At 42.7% G+C, this 20,727-nt stretch overlaps 1 protein-coding gene across 1 annotated transcript in view; it reads left to right on the top strand.

Moving 5' to 3' along the window:
- The first annotated feature begins 2,927 nt into the window (after positions 1-2,927).
- ccna2 (cyclin A2) overlaps positions 2,928-20,727 on the top strand; it is a 38,152-nt gene continuing 20,352 nt past the window's right edge. Inside the window, exons 1-4 of the mRNA XM_063045059.1 lie at positions 2,928-3,464; positions 6,532-6,766; positions 19,270-19,379; positions 19,745-19,968. Coding sequence (XP_062901129.1) covers positions 3,267-3,464; positions 6,532-6,766; positions 19,270-19,379; positions 19,745-19,968 — 767 coding nt within the window. The 5' untranslated portion in view covers positions 2,928-3,266. The remainder of the gene's footprint in view (positions 3,465-6,531; positions 6,767-19,269; positions 19,380-19,744; positions 19,969-20,727) is intronic.

Raw genomic sequence — 20,727 nt, 5'->3', positions numbered from 1 at the left:
CATGAAAATTCAACCCTCATTTCTCTTCCCAAAATGCAGTATGTTGTGACTCAAGGTACCTCTGTAAATCCTGATAACCATCTTCACTGTAAATGGCAGCACCTATTTTAGAGTCACCTGCAAACTTACTAACTATGCTTTCCACATTTTTATCCAGATCATTGATACGACAATGGATGTAGCACCAAACTCTGTAAAACAATACTAGTCATGGGCTTCCAACCCAAGAAACAACTTTCTATCATCACCCTCTGCTTCCTACTATTAAACCAATTCTGTATCCAATTAGTTACCTCTCTCTAAATCCCATGCAGTCCAACTTTCCATAGCAGCCTGCCATGTGGAACATTATCAAAGGCTTACTGAAGTCCAGACAAGATGCCAGATGAAGATTGATGCAGCCCCGGCTCCTGAACGGACAGACTCGTGCCTGCCCCTCCCGGGCCATACTTCATTGCCTTACATAATAACAACAACTGAAATCCACATAGACCACATCTTCTGCACTACAGTTTCAATCATCCTGGCTTAATCTCCCTCAATGTTGCTCCCATCTACCTGTGATCCTTCAGCTTTGAGAACACAAGTCCCAAAGGCACTCACTCCCTTTTCCCTACACATGAGTCCAAATCATCTAACCTCCGGGATTTTCCTCACAATCCCATCTCTCATCATCTGTTTCTGGTGCAACCTATCACACTGCCTTCAATACATCATAAATAATTTTACAAAAGATAAACAAGTACTCAGTATGTCTCCTCACACTGACCTTCTGTTTCTTCTTATTCATTCTCTGGATGTGGATTCAGTAGCAATGATGGCATTTGGTTTCCATCCTAAAATGCACTTGAACTGAGGTTCATAGTTAGCCACATCGATTGTTCATAAGAATGTAAGAAATAAAAAGAGGAGGCCATTCAGCTCCTTGACATTTCTCTTCCATCCAACACCAATTATAGCAGATCTCCTACCTCAGCACCTCCTGCCTATCCCCAAATTCCTTGATGCCCTTAATATCCGGAGATGAGGCTTTATAAGGCCTCTAAATCAGATCACACTTGGAGTATTGTGAACAGTTTTGGGACCCTCTATGAAAAGATGTGCTTGCATTGGAGAGGGTCCAGAGGAGGTTCAGGAGAACAATTCTGGGAATGAAAGGGTTGATGCAAGATAATTAGCATAATAATTAATGAAGGCATATCATTATTCCAACTTTAATTTGTGAAGCTAATTATCTTGAGCTATAACTTTTTTTGTCATTTAATCACACCATTTGTATTCTCTGACACCCTCCTCCTTTTATCTGGTCTTAAAACTAGCTTCTCTCCAAATTTTCCCAGTTCTGCTCAGATCTCATTAAACTGAAATGTTGAATGTTTCTCCCTTCACAGATGCTGCCTAACCTGCTGTGTAATTCCAGGGTTTACCAGAATCAGAGTCATGGAGTTGTTCAGCTTAGAAATGAACTATATGGCCCAGCCCTCTGATCCTATCTATCAAACCTATCAAATAAATCCCAATTGGCCTCATTAGATCCATAATCTTCTATGCTGTTGTCTGTTCAAATGTCTGTCTAGATGTCTCTTTAATGTTGTGATTCTGTCTCCACCTCCTCCTCTTTAACAGCATTCCCGATATAGGCTACTCTCTGTATGAAAAATCTTCCCCTTCGATCCCATCCAAACCACTCCTTTTCACCTTAAACCTCCGCTCTCTTGTTTTAGACACCCCCACCATGGGAAAATCAATGTTACTACCTATCCTATCTATGCTTCTCATAATGTTGTATTAAGTCACACCTCAGCCTCCTTTGCTCCAAGAAAATCAAATTGCCCAGTGGTGAATCTACCTTGCACTCTCTCCAATTCATTTATATCCTTCTAATGCCTGACATTCAGAACGGCACACAGCACTCCAGTTGTAGCCTAATGGTTTGTAAAGTTATAAACTTTATGAAGTTTATAAAGTTTCAAAGTTTGGGAAGTGCAGAATCAAATATCGCTGTGATGATTGTACGTTCTATCAATTGTTTGGCGACAATAAAGTATGGTATAAACTCTTATATTCCATTTCCTATCTCTTGACGACAAGTATGCCTTTACAACAGGAAATCTGCAGATGCTGGAAATTCAAGCAACACACATCAAAGTTGCTGGTGAACACAGCAGGCCAGGCAGCATCTCTAGGAAGAGGTACAGTCGACGTTTCAGGCCAAGACCCTTCGTCAGGAAAGGTAAAGTATGCCTTTACCTTTGTCACCACCCTTTCGACCTGTTGCTACTTTCAGGGAACAACAGACTTTTAACTCCAAGATATTTTCTGTTCATCAACACTCCTGGGCCCTATCATTCACTGTGTGTCCTGTCCCTATTTAATTTCCCAAAACGCATCACCTTGCATCGTCAGTGTTAAACGCCATCTGTCAGTGCTCTGCCTAATCCCACTTGCTCACTTGCTCCCATTCAGTTCCGGGAACTGACAGTTTTTTTAAAGCCCCAGTCCTCTCGCAAGCTCTTCAGCCTGAAATGTTAAATCTTTTTCTACACATGCCGCCTGACCTATTCCAGCATTTTCAGTGTGTGTGTGTTTTTTTCACAGATTTCCGGCACCTGCGATTTAAAAAAAATCAGCAGTGGGAATTTATCTGTCGGAGCAATTAAATGAAGAAAGCGACCGACATTTTTACAGTGCAACCAGTGAGTAAGTTTCGATTGCGCAGTAACCCGTGGATCCACATCATTTCCAGGGCCGATGCTTCTCTCCCCGGGGTCAGGGTGACAGAGAATTGACCGCAGCCCCGCCCTCCTCCTCCCGCCTTTGATTGACAGTCGACCCCGCACCAATCGCAGAACGCAATTCAAATCTGAAAGGGGACAAACGTCCGCGCGCCGAGCGGCGATTGGCCAATTTCAATAGTCGCGGGAGACTTGAACGGACTGGGTTACGGTTAACGCCGCTGACGTATGGGAGTGAGAGGGCTCAGGCGGCGGGGCTGCTGGTCGCACAACAACTGCCCCAGTCGGCCCGGGGACGGGGGAACAGCGGCAGCGGCAGCGGCGTGGCCGTAGGGAGAGTGTGGGCGCAGCTGGGACACGAGGTACCGAGGAGGGCCCCGCACCGAGCCTGGGCCGGGCTCTGTTGCCGCCAGCAACGTTCACGCTTCCGGAAGGGAAAACCGTCTGCTCTGGGACCGCCCGGCTTGATCCCACGTTTCTATGTGATCGCCCCCACTCCCCATTCTCCAAAACTAACCTTAAAATCCGAGGATGATGTTTCAGAGCTCTCCCGACGATGCTGCCGGGAACCGGGAGAACGTGATGCCCCCGGGGCTAAAACGCGCAATTTGGGAGGAACCGGAGCAAGAAGGCCGCGAGCGAAACCTCCGCAAAACGATGGCCGAGGGCGGCAGGAAGGTGCTCGGGGTGCTGCAGAACAACCAGGCTTTGCAGCCTCACCCCAAGTCTGTAAGTAGGACATAAAGCAAGATCTCTTGGGTACCGAATGTTACGGTTTGTGCACCGATTTTAATGTATTATCCAGAGCTGGATGCTTGAAAGTCAAGGGATGCAAGAAATCAGATGAAAGCGGTATGCTAACAACGCTCCTCAGGTCGGGCAGCATCTGTGGAAACCGATACGTAGTTTCTCCTTCCACAAATCAGCATGGTGCATGTATAATATAAAATTCAATTTAATCAGCCTTCCATTGTACGACTGTTCGTTGCTTTGCTACATTGTAAAGATTCGAGCCTGGGGGTGTCTTCCCAACCCCGATTTATTGGGGTCGAATTAAAGGCGTCTTGTCGCAACAATGAAATCGAAAGCAGTACTTGTGTTTAAAAAAAAAATGGACCTCACCACTCAACGTCCACACTGCGGAAGAGCTCTACAATCGGATGTAGTAGAAATGAATGCAAACTTGCGTCTGCCCCTTTAATATTTCCGCTTGGAAGTTATTACCGAGCGGAGGTTGCTGTGGTCTACTGGCACAAAATGTGTAATTGTGGATCAAAATTGGGTTGTTTGTCAGTGCCACAGGAAGGAACATGTAAACTTTAACGTACACCAGTCTATTAAAAGTAGCATTTTATTGTGTCGCTTGGGTAATATTTTACAAGGATAATCTCTTTTCAGAAAATGTAAATGAAGCGTTCTGACCTTTTGTATATTTTGGGTGGGCGACTCGTAAATTTGAATTCGTGGTCGCTGTTGCAAAGCATACATGATTTTGGTTGTTAATAGGGAACGTTTTCCGTGGGTTATTGTGGGGCTTTTGTCATCTATGATTGGAATTCGTGGGAGTTAGCATGCAGTTTACCAATTTAACTGTTGTAGCAGATTTCCAGACTCGGAAATTTCAAACAACAAATTGTAAAGTTTGAGCCAATTCACAATACTTCAGGCCTGTGCCTACCTGTTTTCCTTCAAATTAGATCTTAAGCCCATAAATTAGAATAAATTGTCCTATTACATTGATTCAGGATTTTGGAAACTTAATTAATTACTAATTGAGTACTTTTGCACTGGACTGTTAAAAGTGCTTGTGTAGACAATAGCCCTCAATGAACGTAGAAGGTTCGTTAATGTTTGGTGAGGTGGTGAGTGGGAGTCTTGTCGGTTTCTAGTGGTCTAAGTAGATGAAGTCAAAACAGGAGTAGGCCATTTGACCTCTGACCCTGCTCTATTATTCAGAATTTTGGCTGATGCTCACCTTTGGCTCCATTTTCTTCACCCTCCCCAGATTCATCATTGTCCTTAATATCCAGAGATTTGATTGTTTGAAATCTTGATAACTGATTTTCCACATCTCTTTGGGTTCAGTACTTTCATGATTGAGCACTGGAAGAAATTCCTGCTCTGACACTGAGAATGCATTCCTTATTTCTAGGCGCTCTAGCCAAGGAAAATAATCAACTCAGTTTTCCTAGATCTTTATTGTCCTGCTGAGCCTTGCAAAAATTCCGTAATCTTCAATGAGATCCCTTCTCATTCTAAACTCGAGAATGCAATCCCAGTTTACTTGTACAGTAAATCAGGAGCCGTGTTTCTGGCCCAGTGGTTAAGGTGTTCGTCTAGTGATCTGAAGGTCGCTAGTTCAAGCCTTGGCTGAGGCAGCGTGTATGAGTGGTGAGGTCCTTGAGCAAGGCACTTAACCACACATTGCTCTGCGGTGACACCGGTGCCAAGCTGTATGGGTCCTAATGCCCTTCCCTTGGACAACATCGGTGACGTGGAGAGGGGAGACTTGCAGCATGGGCAACTGCCTGCGCCTTGGAAACCTTCCAAGGTGCAAATCCATGGTCTCACGAGACTAACGGATGCCTATAAATCAGGAGCCAGTCAAGTGAATACTCTGCATTCCCTTTACCTCTACTAAGGTAAAGATATCAAGGCTATAAGCAAAATTCTGTGCAGAATGACTTAATTCTGCTCCTATGTCTTATGGTCTCATTTCAAGTAGTCCTTGAATTGTTGCATTAAGATGGTTCTACTCCAGTACTCAAATCATTTTGTAATAAGTGCCAAATTATTTATCTTTCTGGTTACTTTCTATGTCAGCTTTCAATACTTACAAGTTTGTCAGAATTTCAGAAAATCTTTGTGCATCAAAGTGAATGACTTAACGTTTCTCGCATATTGTTGGCACTGAGATTGTTTCCCCTTGAAGTCTCGTCAACCTGAGAAAGATGAGTTTATTCTCATTCCTTGCTTTCTGTTAACTTTCAATGTAATCCATCATATTACGCCAATTTCATGTACCTGGTTTGGGTAGCTTAGTGACCCAGATAGAATCCTAGCCTTGGGTGCTACTGTATGTCATTTGCATGTTCTCTCTGTGATAGTTGTGTTTTCCCCTGGATTCATAAGGAATCTTCCATTATCTCAAAGATATGCAGATTGTGGGTTGGCCTCTTTACATTGCCTCGTGTAGATTGGTGGCAGGAGAATTGGAGAGGCTTTGACTGAGATAAAGAATGTTAGAGCAAAATGAAATGTGGGATTCGGGGGGGGGGGGAAGAAATGTGACTAGGATTGCTTTGAGCTAGTATAAAGCTATTCCTGATATAAGGAAATGAAAATCTGTAACAATTAATAAAACTATTCTGAAAATCTAAAAGATGCCACAAACGCTGGTTTCCTCCTTTATCAAATCTATTTGATAATCCCAAAATGTCATCCAATAGATTAATCAAACAGTCTCCACTGACTATACTTAATCTTGTTAGCCCTTCATAGGCATTTATGTAATTGAACTTATAAATTTCCCTAATCTGTTAGGCAAACAAGTTGGTGGTGCTGCTCTTTTTGATTATAAATCATATACTTCCCCAAATTATTCTCTTGGAACATATTCTAAAGTTACAGACTGAGGAAAATATTTAAAAATAATAAATTTGATACAATCTAGTTCAAAAGATGGCAGTACCCCTTATGACCTTGATTAAATTGGCCCAGTGTAAAGATGGCTGCTCTAGTCCTAGTAATAAAAGTTCTTTCTATATTCTGATTTCTTTTTGCATCTAACCTGCAGGTTTCAACATCGGGATTTTGCTGCGGCAAAGAAAATTCTGGCCCAGTACTCACAGGAAAAGTACCAACCAAACCAACATTCACTATCCACGTGGATGAACCTGATGATGCCCCACTTCAAAGTGCGAACAGCACTGCAGGGATTTCTGCAGGTTTGGTGCTAACTTCAACAGTGCTCTCTTTGGAAAGTTACCAGCCATTGCCTTCCATTAAGTCCATCACAGATGTTAGCTTCGGTAAGTTTTGTTGGATCCTTTTTATTATTTACTGCTCATTCTTGCAGTTGGCATTCTTAATTTTATACTACTGTGCATCTCTTCTATCTGTTCTGAGTTACCACTGTTTAGTGCTGTGTGTTTACAGCATTAGTTTGTGGAGCAAGGGTAACTGATGGATGGATGGATGTTATTAATGTTCTTTTGAACCTGAAGCACCAGCTTTGGAGCCTTCCCTTTGGTTTTGGTGTTGGATGAGAGATTCTACCTCACTTTTAAATAACAAATTACACTCTTTTCTTTTTTCTTATAGCCATAGAGCTTTGCAACACAGATGTAGGCTCTTCATCCCAATGAGTCCATGTTGACCACAGTGCCCACCTGGGTAGCCCTAATTTCCTGTGTTCAGCCCATATACCCCTCGCCCTGCATCTCAATGTGCTTATGTATTTCATAAATGACACTAATCTAGCTGACTCAACCACTACAGCTGGGTCCATATACTGACCACCCTCTGTGTGGAAAATGTTGCCAGTCAAGTCCCTTTTAGTCTTTCCCCTCTCCTGAAATCTACGCCTCCACTCTTGGACTTCCCAGTCCTCGGGAAAAGACTTGTCACCTAGCTTATTTATCCCTCTCAATGTTAAGACATCAATAGGGATACTTCTCATTCTTCTACCTTACAAGGAATAAGTACCTAGCCTGGCCTTCCTTTCCTTGTAACCCAGGGCCTCTAGTCCAGCAACATCCTTGTAAATCTTTTCTGTACTCTTCAGTTTAACCACATCCTTCCAATACAGGGCAACCAAATCTGTACACAGTACTTTTGAGTGCAGCCTCTCCAGCATCTTGTGCAACTGCAACATAACATCCCAATCCTGTACTTATTATCCTGAGTGAAGAAGGCAGCATGCTAATCACCTTTCTCACTACCCTGTCTACCTGTGATGCCTCTTTCAACAAGCTATGTGTGTGTCTCCTGGGTTCCTCTGTTCCATTACACTTGCTAGTACCCTGCTATTTACAATATACAGTAAGTCCCATGCTGGTTTGACTTTCCAAAATGAATCGTGTCACACTCCCATATTGAAATCCATTTGCCACTTCTCAGCCTACTCCCCGAATTCATAAAAATCTCCTTGTAATCTACGATGGTCTTCACTAGAATATTACTTCCTTAATTCTTTTCATCTGTATACTTGCTAATCAGGCTTTGTCTATTTGTATCCAATCAATTATGTAAATAACAAATAGCAAAGTTCCCAACACTGATACTCATGGCACAACCTTAGTCGCCAACCTCTATTCTGAGAAATGACCTTCAACCACCACTGACTGCTTCCTACCTCCAATCCAATTTTGAACTCAACTAACAAGCTGTCCCTGGATTCCATTGGACCTGACCTTTCAGACCAGCCTACTGTGTAGGATCTTGTTGAAAGCCTTGCTAAAGTCTTAATAGACAGCATCCGCTGCCCTACCCTCATCTTATATTTTTGGTTACTTCAATATATTGTCCTGTCCCTCAGCATTCGCTCCACTAGTCTCACCACTACTTGTGTCAGTGTGATTGCCCTGTGGATCTCTAGCTTTTTCTTTGTGGATGTTGTCTGCATGGAATTTAGAAAGGCTTCTGACAAAGTCCCTGGTGGGAGGCTAACCCAGAAGATTAAAATGCATGGTGTCTGCAGTGTGGATTCTTAACTGGCTTGTGCATAGAAGACAGAGGGTAGTGGTTTTGTTCAGGCTGGAGGGTTATGACCTGGTTGAAAATATAGATGTACAGGTTAGTAAATTTGCATATGACACCAAGGTTGGTGGAGTTGATGGCAAAGAATTTAGCACGATATAGATCAGTTGCAAATATTGTCCTAGAAGCGACAGATGGAGTTTAACCCTGATAAATGTGATTTGCTGCACCTTTGCAGGACAAGTGCAAGGAGACAGTACACTATTTAAGGGCAAGATCCTTAATAGTGTTGCTGAGCAGAGAGATCTTGGGATCCAAGTTCATAGCTCTTTGAAAGTGGCTACACAGGTCGATAAGGTGGTTAAGAAGGCTTATGGTATGTCTTATCGAGACATTGAGTTCAAAAGTCAGGAGGTTAATTTCTAACTTCATAAAACTTCTGTTTAGCTAGATTTGGAGTATTGCAAACAGTTCTAGTTGTCCCACAATAGGATGGATTTTGAGGCTTTCGAGAGCGTGCAGAAAAGGTTTACCAGAATGCTACTTGGTTTAGAAGGCATGTGCTATCATGTGGGGCTGGATAACTTGGGTTGCTTTTTCTGGAATGTTGGAGGCTGAGAGGAGATTTGATGGAGGTTTACAAGATTGAGAGGTGTAGATAGTGGACAGAGCATATCTGTTTCCCAGGGTTGAAATGTCTAATACCCCAGGACATGCATTGCAGATGAGAGGGATTAGGTTCAATGGGGATGTGAAGGGAAAGCTATTTGAGTCAGACTAGTATGGTGGCAGAGGCAAATACTTGAGGTTTTTAAGAGGCGTTTGGATAGGCACATGGATATAAGGAAGATGGAGGGATATGGACAGAGTGTAGGTAGGAGGGATTAGTGTTTGGGTGCTTTTGATTTGCTTTTTAGGTGGTTCAGCACAATATTGTGGGCCAAATGGCCTCTTCCTGTGTTGCACTGTTTTAAACAATGGAATATCTCTTCAAGGGCCTCCAGTTTCTTCACTAACCTTCCACAAAGTCCAAGGATGCTCTCTGTCAGGCCCTGTGAATTTATCCATCTTAATGCACTGTGAGGCTGCAGATACCTCCTCCCTGCTAATGTGAAAGTACTCCAAAATATCTCAATTTGTTTCCCTTGAATTTTGAGCAACTACGATTTTCTCCTCAGTAAGCACAAGAAAAATGTCTGCTAAAAATCCCACCCACTTCTTGCTCAAGACGTAGGTGTCCTGTTAATCTCTCGGGGACCTACGCCTAGCCGTCCTTTTTAATATGTCTGTAGAACCTCTTGGGCTTTTCCCTAACCTTACCTGCTAGATCCATCTTGTAACCTCTTTGCCCTCTCATTTCCTGCTTCAAGGTCAAGTTTGTTTACCATCATCTGAATGTACATGTACACAACTAAAGGAAACCGCGTTCCTCTAAAACTTTTAAGGATACAGGTTTCCCCCGTTATCCGAAGGTAGAGCATTCCTATGAAACCGTTCGTAAGCCGAAATGGTGTAAAACTAAGAAACAATTGCCATTAATTTATATGGGAAAAATTTGTGAGCGTTCCCAGACCCAAAAAAAACCTACCAAATCATACCAAATAGCACATAAAACCTAAAATAACACTAACATATAGTAAAAGCAGGAATGATATGATAAATACACAGCCTATATAAAGTAGAAATAATGTATGTACAGTGTAGTTTCACTTAACAGAATTGGGAAGATTTAGCCAAAACCAATTTGTAGAAAAAAAATCGGCACGTACACGCATGAGCACACACCTGCCCGTGCAAGGCTTCATGGTCATGGTAGTCTTTCTCGAGGTAAACAAAAGTTTAAAGCGTGCATCTTTTTTCGTAAAAACAAAAATCCTCTTTCGGTTAGCGAAAACAGGTACTAATGTAGGTCTTTCGTAAAAGTGAAATGGCATAAAGCGGGGGACACCTGTGTTCTTAACCTTTTCATAGTCACCAAGGGATTCATTTGTCTCTGACCTCCTAAACCCAATGTGTACTTCATTCCTTGACCAGAGCCTCAATATCTTGTCCATCAAAGTTCTCTAAAATTGCCATGTTAACCCTCCACTCTAATAGGAACATGTTGCTCCTGGATTCTTGATATCTCATTCTTAACAGTGTCCCACTTGTTCTCTTTACTTCTAACAGGTTCATCCAATTTGCCTCTGCTGGAACCCTAACCAGTGAAGCTGGCCTATTGACTTTCATCATTATATTAAAACTAATGGAATTGGGGTCACAAAAGCCAAACTGTTCCCTGACTGCCACTTCAGTCACTTGCCATGCCTTGATTCCTAAGAAGGTTCCAGTATTATATCCTCCTGAGTAGGGCTGTCTATGTGTAGACCTAAGAAACAGTCAACAGACAATAGAAAATAGGTGCAGGAGTAGGCCATTCACTGTGATCATGGCTGATCATCCACTATCAGTATCCAGTTCCCGCTTATCCCCATAACCTTTGATTCCGCTATCTTTAAGAGCTCTATCCATCTCTCTCTTGACAGCATCCAGAGACTTGGCCTCCACGGCCTTCTGGGGCAGAGCATTCCATATATCCACCACTCTCTGGGTGAAAAAGTTTTTCCTCAACTCCGTTCTAAATGGCCTACCCCTAATTCTTAAACTGTGGCCTCTGGTTCTGGACTCACCCATCAGCGGGAACATGCTTTCTGCCTCCAGCATGTCCAATCCCTGAATAATCTTATATGTTTCAATAAGATCCCCTCTCAGCCTTCTAAGTTCCAGAGTATATAAGCCCAGTCGCTCTAATCTTTCGACATATAACAGTCCCGCCATCCCGGGAATTAACCTTGTGAAACTATGCTGCACTCCTCAATAGCAAGAATGTCCTTCCTCAAACTTGGAGACCAAAACTGCACACAGTACTCCAGGTGTGGTCTCACCAGGGCCCTGTACAGCTGCAGAAGGACCTCTTTGCTCTTATACTCAATTCCCCTTGTTATGAAGGCCAGCATGCCATTAGCTTTTTTCACTGCCTGCTGTACTTGCATGCTTGCTTTCAGTGACTGATACACAAGAACACCTAGATCTCATTGTGCTTCCCCTTTTCCTAACTTGACTCCATTTAGATAATAATCTGCCTTCCCGTTCTTACCACCAAAGTGGATAACCTCACATATATCCACATTAAACTGCATCTGCCCACTCACCCAGTCTGTCCAAGTCACCCTGCATTCTCATAACATCCTCCTCACATTTCACACTGCCTCCCAGCTTTGCATTGTCTGCATGGTCTAGTCTAGTCAATAATGGGGAAAATTAAAATCTCCCACTAACACAACCTATTATTTTGAAAACTCTGGCCATTTTCTTTACAAACCTGTTCCAGTGACTATTGGGAGTATCTATAATAATACAGTCCCACCAGAATGACTCTCCCTTTTCTGTTTCTAAGTTGTACCTACTTTGCCTCTGGGCAATTTCCTTGAGTGTCACTCGAAGCACTGCTGTTATCAAAAGGTTACTTCTCTTTGCTACCTGTATCTCTATTAACAACGGTAGCACCTGTATGCTGAAATATTGAGCTGCCAGTCCTTAGCTGTGTTTGTATAACATCTGTCTTTGGAGCCAGTCTGTCCTGCCTGTTGACCTTGTGCGTTAAATGAATGCACTTCAAATGAGTATTCCATTCCCTGCGATTTCTGTGCCTCTGGCTATCCTGACTTCTAAACTTGCTCTCGTTGGCTAGTGTTTCATCCTGTGATTTGCTCCTGCTAAGAGTCTCTTACCCTGGCAATCCAGTTAAACCTTCCTATGTAGCATAAACAGATTTCCCTGCAAGGTTTCTCTGGTTCAAATGCAACCCATACCTCTTGTATAGGTCACCTCTTCATCCTTTCCTATTGGCATCATTCTTAATGCCTAATGTCTTTTTTAAAAAAAAAACTTGCCCCTGACATGTCCTTTGTACCTACTTCCAAGCACCTTAAAACTGTGCCCTCTTGTCTTAGCCATTTCAGCCCTTGGAAAAAGCCTCTGACTATCCTCATGATCAATGCCTCTCATCATCTTGTATACCTCTATCAGGTCACCGCTCATCCTCTGCCACTCCAAGGAGAAAAGGCCGAGTTCACTCAACCTGTTCTCATAAGGCATGCTCCCCAGTCCAGGCAACATCCTTGTAAATCTCCTCTGCACCCTTTCTATGGTTTCCACATCCTTCCTGTAGTGAGGTGACCAGAACTGAGCACAGTACTCCAACTGGGGTCTGACCAGGGCCCTATAAAGTTGTAACATCACCATATAGCTGTAATAATATATTCTGCTATCATATTTGACCTACCAAAATGAACCACCTCACACTTATCTGGGTTGAACTTCATCTGCCACTTCTCAGCTCAGTTTTGTATCCTGTCGATGTCCCGCTGTAACCTCTGACAACCCTCCACACTATTCACACACCCCCAACCTTTGTGTCATCAACAGATTTACTAACCCATCGCTCCACTTTCTTGTCCAGGTCATTTATAAAAATCATGAAGAGAAGGGGTCCCTGAACAGATCCCTGAGGCACACCGCTGGTCACCAACCTCCATGCAGAAAATGACCCGTCTACAACCACTCTTTGCTTTCTGTGGGCAAGCCAGTTCTGGATCCACAAAGCAATGTTCCCTTGGATCCCATGCCTCTTTACTTTCTCAATAAGTCTTGCAAGGAGTACCTTGTCAAATGCCTTGCTGAAATCCATATGCACTACATCCACTACTCTACCTTCATTAATGTGTCTAGTCACATCCTCAAAAAATTCAATCAGGCTCGTAATGCTTGACCTGCCTTTGACAAAGCCATGCTGACTATTCCTAATCATATTATGCCTCTCCAGATGTTCAGAAATCCTGCCTCTCAGGATTTTTTCAATCAACTTAACCACTGAAGTAAGACTCACTCGTCTATAATTTCCTGGTCCATATCGACTCCCTTTCTTGAATAAGGGAACAACATCTACAACCCTCCAATCCTCCGGAATCTCCCCTGTCCCCATTGATGATGCAAGGATCATTGCCAGAGGCTCAGCAACCTCCTCCCTCGCCTCCCACAGTAGCCTGGGGTACATCTCGTCCGGTCCCAGAGATTTATCCAACTTGATGCTTTTCAAAACCTCCAGCACATCCTCTTTCTTAATGTTTATATGCTCAACCTTTTCAATCTGCTGTAAGTCATCCCTACAATCGCCAAGATCCTTTTCCATAGTGAATACTGAAGCAAAGTATTCATTAAGTACCTCTGTTTCTTTTGGTTCCATACACATTTTTCTACTGTCACACTTGACTGGTCCTATTCTTTCACGTCTTATCCTCTTGCTCTTCACATACTTTGCTTACCTTTTGTTACTTGGTGCTAACCTGTCTTTTCTTTCCAAGCTTGATTTTTGAATTTCAACACAACCTTTGGCCAGAGGTACAATGGGAGGTTCGAAATGGCCCTTTCTACACTTTTGATCTGCGCTACTTTCAGATACCTCTTGTTTCATTTGTGTAATCATAGGAGGTCACCTGGATATTCATTTTCCATATCACTGCCAAGCCTTTCTTTATCTTTTGAGTCTTTTTCAGTTTAAGCATTCTGATCTCTTATATAATGACTACTTAAATCATTGGATCACGTTTGACTTGTTTGTCCTTTATTGTGATAAATGTATTTGGGAGCAGTAGTAAATCATTTGTCCCTTCAAACCTGTTCTATCATTCAGCACAATTAGAATATGGAGTATTACAACACAGTACAGGCCCTTCGGTCCATGATGTTGTGCCAGCCTTTTAATCTTCTCTAAAATCAATCTAATCCTTCCCTCCAGCATAGGCTTCATTTTTCTATCATCCATGTGCCCCATCGATAAGTTTCTTAATGCCCATAATGTTTCTGCCTCTACTAACACCCTTGGCAGTGCATTCCATGCACCCCCCTGCCCCATATTAGTAAGACTATATATTCTGACCCCCCCTCCCCCCCCATACTTTCCTCCAGTCATCTTGAGTTTTGCCCCTGTGTATTAGCCATTTTGCCCTGAGGAAAAAGTCCCTGGTTGTCGGCTTGATGTACGACTCATAGTCTTGTACACCTCTATCAATCACCTCCGTCATCACTCCAAAGAGAAAAGCCCTGGCTCACTAATCCTATCCTCATAAGACTTGTTCTCTAATTCAGGCAGCGTCCTGGTGAATCTACTCAGCACCCCTCTAAAGCTTCCACATCGTTCCTATAATGTGGCGGCCAGGACTAAACACAGTATTGCAAGTGTGGTCTAACCAGGGTTTTAGAAACATAGAAACATAGAAAATAGGTGCAGGAGTAGGCCATTCAGCCCTTCGAACCTGCACCGCCATTTATTATGATCATGGCTGATCATCCAACTCAGAACCCCGCCCCAGCCTTCCCTCCATACCCCCTGACCCCTGTAGCCACAAGGGCCATATCTAACTCCCTCTTAAACATAGCCAATGAACTGGCCTCAACAGTTTCCTGTGGCAGAGAATTCCACAGATTCACCACTCTCTGTGTGAAGAAGTTTTTCCTAATCTCGGTCCTAAAAGGCTTCCCCTCTATCCTCAAACTGTGACCCCTCGTTCTGGACTTCCCCAACATCGGGAACAATCTTCCTGCATCTAGCCTGTCCAATCCCTTTAGGATCTTATACGTTTCAATCAGATCCCCCCTCAATCTTCTAAATTCCAACGAGTACAAGCCCAGTTCATCCAGTCTTTCTTCATATGAAAGTCCTGCCATCCCAGGAATCAATCCGGTGAACCTTCTTTGTACTCCCTCTATGGCAAAGATGTATTTCCTCAGATTAGGGGACCAAAACTGCACACAATACTCCAGGTGTGGTCTCACCAAGGCCTTGTACAACTGTAGTAGTACCTCCCTGCTCCTGTACTTGAATCCTCTCGCTATAAATGCCAGCATACCATTCGCCTTTTTCGCCGCCTGCTGTACCTGCATGCCCACTTTCAATGACTGGTGTATAATGACACCCAGGTCTCGTTGCACCTCCCCTTTTCCTAATCGGCCACCATTCAGATAATAATCTGTTTTCCTATTTTTGCCACCAAAGTGGATAACTTCACATTTATCCACATTAAATTGCATCTGCCATGAGTTTGCCCACTCACCCAACCTATCCAAGTCACTCTGCATCCTCTTAGCATCCTCCTCACTGCTAACACTACCACCCAGCTTTGTGTCATCTGCAAACTTGGAGATGCTGCATTTAATTCCCTCATCCAAGTCATTAATATATATTGTAAACAACTGGGGTCCCAGCACTGAGCCTTGCGGTACCCCACTAGTCACCGCCTGCCATTCTGAAAAGGTCCCGTTTATTCCCACTCTTTGCTTCCTGTCTGCTAACCAATTCTCCACCCACACCAATACCTTACCCCCAATACCGTGTGCTTTAAGTTTGCACACTAATCTCCTGTATGGGACCTCGTCAAAAGCCTTTTGAAAATCCAAATATACCACATCCACTGGTTCTCCCCTATCCACTCTACTAGTTACATCCTCAAAAAATCCTATGAGATTTGTCAGACATGATTTTCCTTTCACAAATCCATGCTGACTTTGTCCGATCATTTCACCGCTTTCCAAATGTGCTGTTATCACATCCTTGATAACTGACTCCAGCAGTTTCCCCACCACCGACGTTAGGCTAACCGGTCTATAATTCCCCGGTTTCTCTCTCCCTCCTTTTTTAAAAAGTGGGGTTACATTAGCCACCCTCCAATCCTCAGGAACTAGTCCAGAATCTAACGAGTTTTGAAAAATTATCACTAATGCATCCACTATTTCTTGGGCTACTTCCTTAAGCACTCTGGGATGCAGACCATCTGGCCCTGGGGATTTATCTGCCTTCAATCCCTTCAATTTACCTAACACAACTTCCCTACTAACATGTATTTCACTCAGTTCCTCCATCTCACTGCACCCTCTGTCCCTTACTATTTCTGGAAGATTATTTATGTCCTCCTTAGTGAAGACAGAACCAAAGTAATTATTCAATTGGTCTGCCATGTCCTTGCTCCCCATAATCAATTCACCTGTTTCTGTCTGCAGGGGACCTACATTTGTCTTTACCAGTCTTTTCCTTTTTACATATCTATAAAAGCTTTTACAGTCCGTTTTTATGTTCCCCGCCAGTTTTCTCTCATAATCTTTTTTCCCCTTCCTAATTAAGCCCTTTGTCCTCCTCTGCTGAACTCTGAATTTCTCCCAGTCCTCAGGTGAGCCACTTTCTCTGGCTAATTTGTATGCTACTTCTTTGGAATTGATACTATCCCTAATTTCTCTTGTCAGCCATGGGTGCACTACCTTCCTTGATTTATTCTTTTGCCAAACTGGGATGAACAATTGTTGTAGTTCATCCATGCAACCTTTAAATGCTTGCCATTGCATATCCACCGTCAATCCTTTAAGTGTCATTTGCCAGTCTATCTTAGCTAATTCACGTCACATACCTTCAAAGTTACCCTTCTTTAAGTTCAGAACCTTTGTTTCTGAATTAACTATGTCACTCTCCATATTAATGAAGAATTCCACCATATTATGGTCACTCTTACCCAAGGGGCCTCTCACGACAAGATCGCTAATTAACCCTTCCTCATTGCTCAAAACCCAGTCCAGAATAGCCTGCTCTCTAGTCGGTTCCTCGACATGTTGGTTCAAAAAACCATCCCGCATACATTCCAAGAAATCCTCTTCCTCAGCACCTTTACCAATTTGGTTCACCCAGTCTACATGTAGATTGAAGTCACCCATTATAACTGCTGTTCCTTTATTGCACACATTTCTAATTTCCTGTTTAATACCATCTCCGACCTCACTACTACTGTTAGGTGGCCTGTACACAACTCCCACCAGCGTCTTCTGCCCCTTAGTGTTACGCAGCTCTACCCATATCGATTCCACATCTTCCCGGCTTATGTCCTTCCTTTCTATTGCATTAATCTCTTCTTTAACCAGCAACGCCACCCCACCTCCCCTTCCTTCATTTAAACGCAAACAACAGGAATTCTGCAAATGCTGGAAATTCAAGCAACACACATCAAAGTTGCTGGTGAACGCAGCAGGCCAAGCAGCATCTATAGGAAGAGGCGCAGTCGACGTTTCAGGCCGAGACCCTTCGTCAGGAGTCCTGACGAAGGGTCTCGGCCTGAAACGTCGACTGCGCCTCTTCCTATAGATGCTGCTTGGCCTGCTGCGTTCACCAGCAACTTTGATGTGTGTTGCTCCCCTTCCTTCATGTCTATCCCTCCTGAATATTGAATATCCCTGAACGTTGAGCTCCCATCCCTGGTCACCCTGGAGCCATGTCTCTGTGATCCCAACTATATCATATTCATTAATAACAATCTGCACTTTCAATTCATCCACCTTATTACGAATGCTCCTTGCATTGACACACAAAGCCTTCAGGCGCTCTTTTACAACTCTCTTAGCCCTTATACAATTATATTGAAAAGTGGCCCTTTTTAATGCTTGCCCTGGATTTGTCGGCCTGCCACTTTTACTTTTCTCCTTAGTACTTTTTGCTTCTACTCTTACTTTACACCCCTCTGTCTCTCTGCACTGGTTCCCATCCCTCTGTTGTGAACTAACCTCCTCACGCCTAGCCTCTTTAATTTGATTCCCACCCCCCAACCATTCTAGTTTAAAGTCACCTCAGTAGCCCCCGCTAATCTCCCTGCCAGGATATTGGTCCCCCTGGAATTCAATTGTAACCCGTCCTTTTTGTACAGGTCACGCCTGCGCCAAAAGAGGTCCCAATGATCCAAAAACTTGAATCCCTGCCCCCTGCTCCAATCCCTCAGCCACGCATTTATTTTGTAGACCATTGCCTCATGGCTCTTAAACTGAATGCCCCTACTAATGAAGGCCAACACACCATATGTCTTCTTAACAACCCTATTAACCTGGTGTGGCAACTTTGAGGGATCTATGGACAGGCACTTGAAGATCCCTCTGTTCCTCCATATTGCTAAGAATCCTTCCATTAACTCTGTATTCTGCCTTCAAATTTGGCCTCCCTAAGTGAAGCATTTCACACTTTTGTGGGTAGAACTCCATCTGCTGCTTTTCAGCCGACCTCTGCATCTTGTAATTGTCACGTTGTAACCTATGATAACCTTCTACACTGGCTACACCTCCAAGCATTATGCCACTGTAAACCTACTAACCCATCCTTCCACTTCTTCATCCAAGTCATTGATACAAACTGGAAGCAGGGGCTGGTTCTTTGACATGTTCCTACTCTATTTACACTTTCCATCTTCTTAAATATATTTAAAGATTTATCTTCCACAGACTTTTAGAATTAATTTTCTTGCCCCAGATTCTAGGCTGTGATCCCTGGTTCCAGAATGCCTCAACAAGGGAACATCTCTGCATTTAGCCTGTTGAGTCCTGAGACTTTTCTCCTGAGTACTATACTAGTCAACTCAATCCTCCATGATGGTACCCATTCTTACCAACCCCATCCAATTCCTGGAATTTAACTGGTAGAGTTTGCTGCACTTGCTCTAATCTAACCTTTATTTTAAAGACCAAAACTATTCTTATCTATTCTAGCAGTTACTTCCAAAAAAAAGTTCAAGTTTGTTGAGCATTTTGGTCTTGCAAGTTCCCTGACTTTGTCTATTCCAATTGATACTTTCCAACTGTTCAGTTTTCACCTCGGCAGAATTCAAAGAGGATTATTTCATGGCTACTGGATTGTTAATTCACTGAACTAAAATGGATATAATGTTGTCCTAACTGGTAACTTAATCAAATTTACTGTGATTTTCTTTGCATCTAGACTCTCCAATGGATATGTCAATATCTTCATGTGGTGAAGCAAAACAAGTAAATCCTAATGAATTATCTGAATATGCAGATGATATACATAAATACCTAAGAGAAATGGAGGTAAGAACTTTTGTATAGTTGGTCCATTCCATTTACCTTCATCCCCGATATTTGCAAAGACGTAATCAATCATAGTTGCGTAACCATATTGTTTATTTTTATTATTAATGTCTAATATACACATTTTTTCATGGGATGTGGGTGAAGGCTATCATTTATCACTTGTGTGAATGTAATTATCTAAAAGGAATGTATATCAACATTTAGCTGCTCTGTCATATCATGCAGTTTTATCACCTACTTTTATTAGTTCAGTGAATTTGCAAGATGTGTAAGAGGTTTTTGAGTATGACTAGTAAGCCTGAGCCATGGGCTTGATAAAGTCAGACTTGTGCGAAAATCTAACATTTTTACCCACCTCTTAGTTGAAATGCAGACCCAAAGTTGGCTACATGAAGAAACAACCTGATATAACCAACAATATGAGAGCTATTCTTGTTGACTGGTTGGTTGAAGTTGGAGAAGAATACAAATTACAGAATGAAACACTGTATTTAGCTGTAAACTACATCGACAGATTTTTGTCATCCATGTCAGTCCTTAGAGGAAAACTCCAGCTTGTCGGAACAGCCGCCATGCTGTTGGCTTCGTAAGTATGAATTTAATTTCTAGTTTAGTCAGTCTGGTGCATTACTTTTTTTGTCTGAACTAAAGGAGGGGACAGAAGGACCTGGAAAGTACTAGGCATATTCATCCCCTGTATTATGTGAGAATAAATTGTAGCAATTGGTTAAGCTGGTGTAACATTGAATATAGGAAAGTGTGAATCGGCTTCTGTTAAACATGGAGAGAATATATTCTCCACTGGAAAAATAACTAAGGAAATTATCTCAAGACATGCTCGTTAATTTAAAAATGGAGCATGGATAATGAGTGAATATGTAGATTAAGAAGTATTCACATGTTGGGGCCATTTCTGAGGCAGCATGCAACTAACTGGTCAAGGCAGATTGCTTGCATTTAAAGCTGTAAGAGTTGCATGCGGGAAAGGAAAAGCGTATGGGAGTTTGAGGTGTGGGGGGGAGAAGAGAATAGAGAGAGGTAGATAGAAGAATGACAAAGGATCTAATGCTTTCCCGGCATTATGATGAATAAACTTTTCTCGGTCTTCCAGCTGGATACTGGAATTTGATTCAGAACATGGTGCTTATAGAATGGGATACTGAATAGGTTTTCGCAACTGTAACGAAAACCAATTTCCCTCAGGACCAGTAAAGTATGACTATCTATTTAGTGGGGATGTCGTTCTTTATCCCTGTGCATTTAGTCCTAATGGGAAAGTTTAAAGTTTGCAGATAGTACAAAGCTTTGAAGTAGGTAATTGATTTGAAAAGGAAAAGATATGCTT

The sequence above is a fragment of the Mobula hypostoma genome, chromosome 4, assembly GCF_963921235.1.
Source record: "Mobula hypostoma chromosome 4, sMobHyp1.1, whole genome shotgun sequence".
NCBI lineage: Eukaryota > Metazoa > Chordata > Chondrichthyes > Myliobatiformes > Myliobatidae > Mobula > Mobula hypostoma.
The sequence above is the reverse complement of the archived record's forward strand: the minus strand, read 5'-3'. Positions and strand labels throughout refer to the sequence as shown.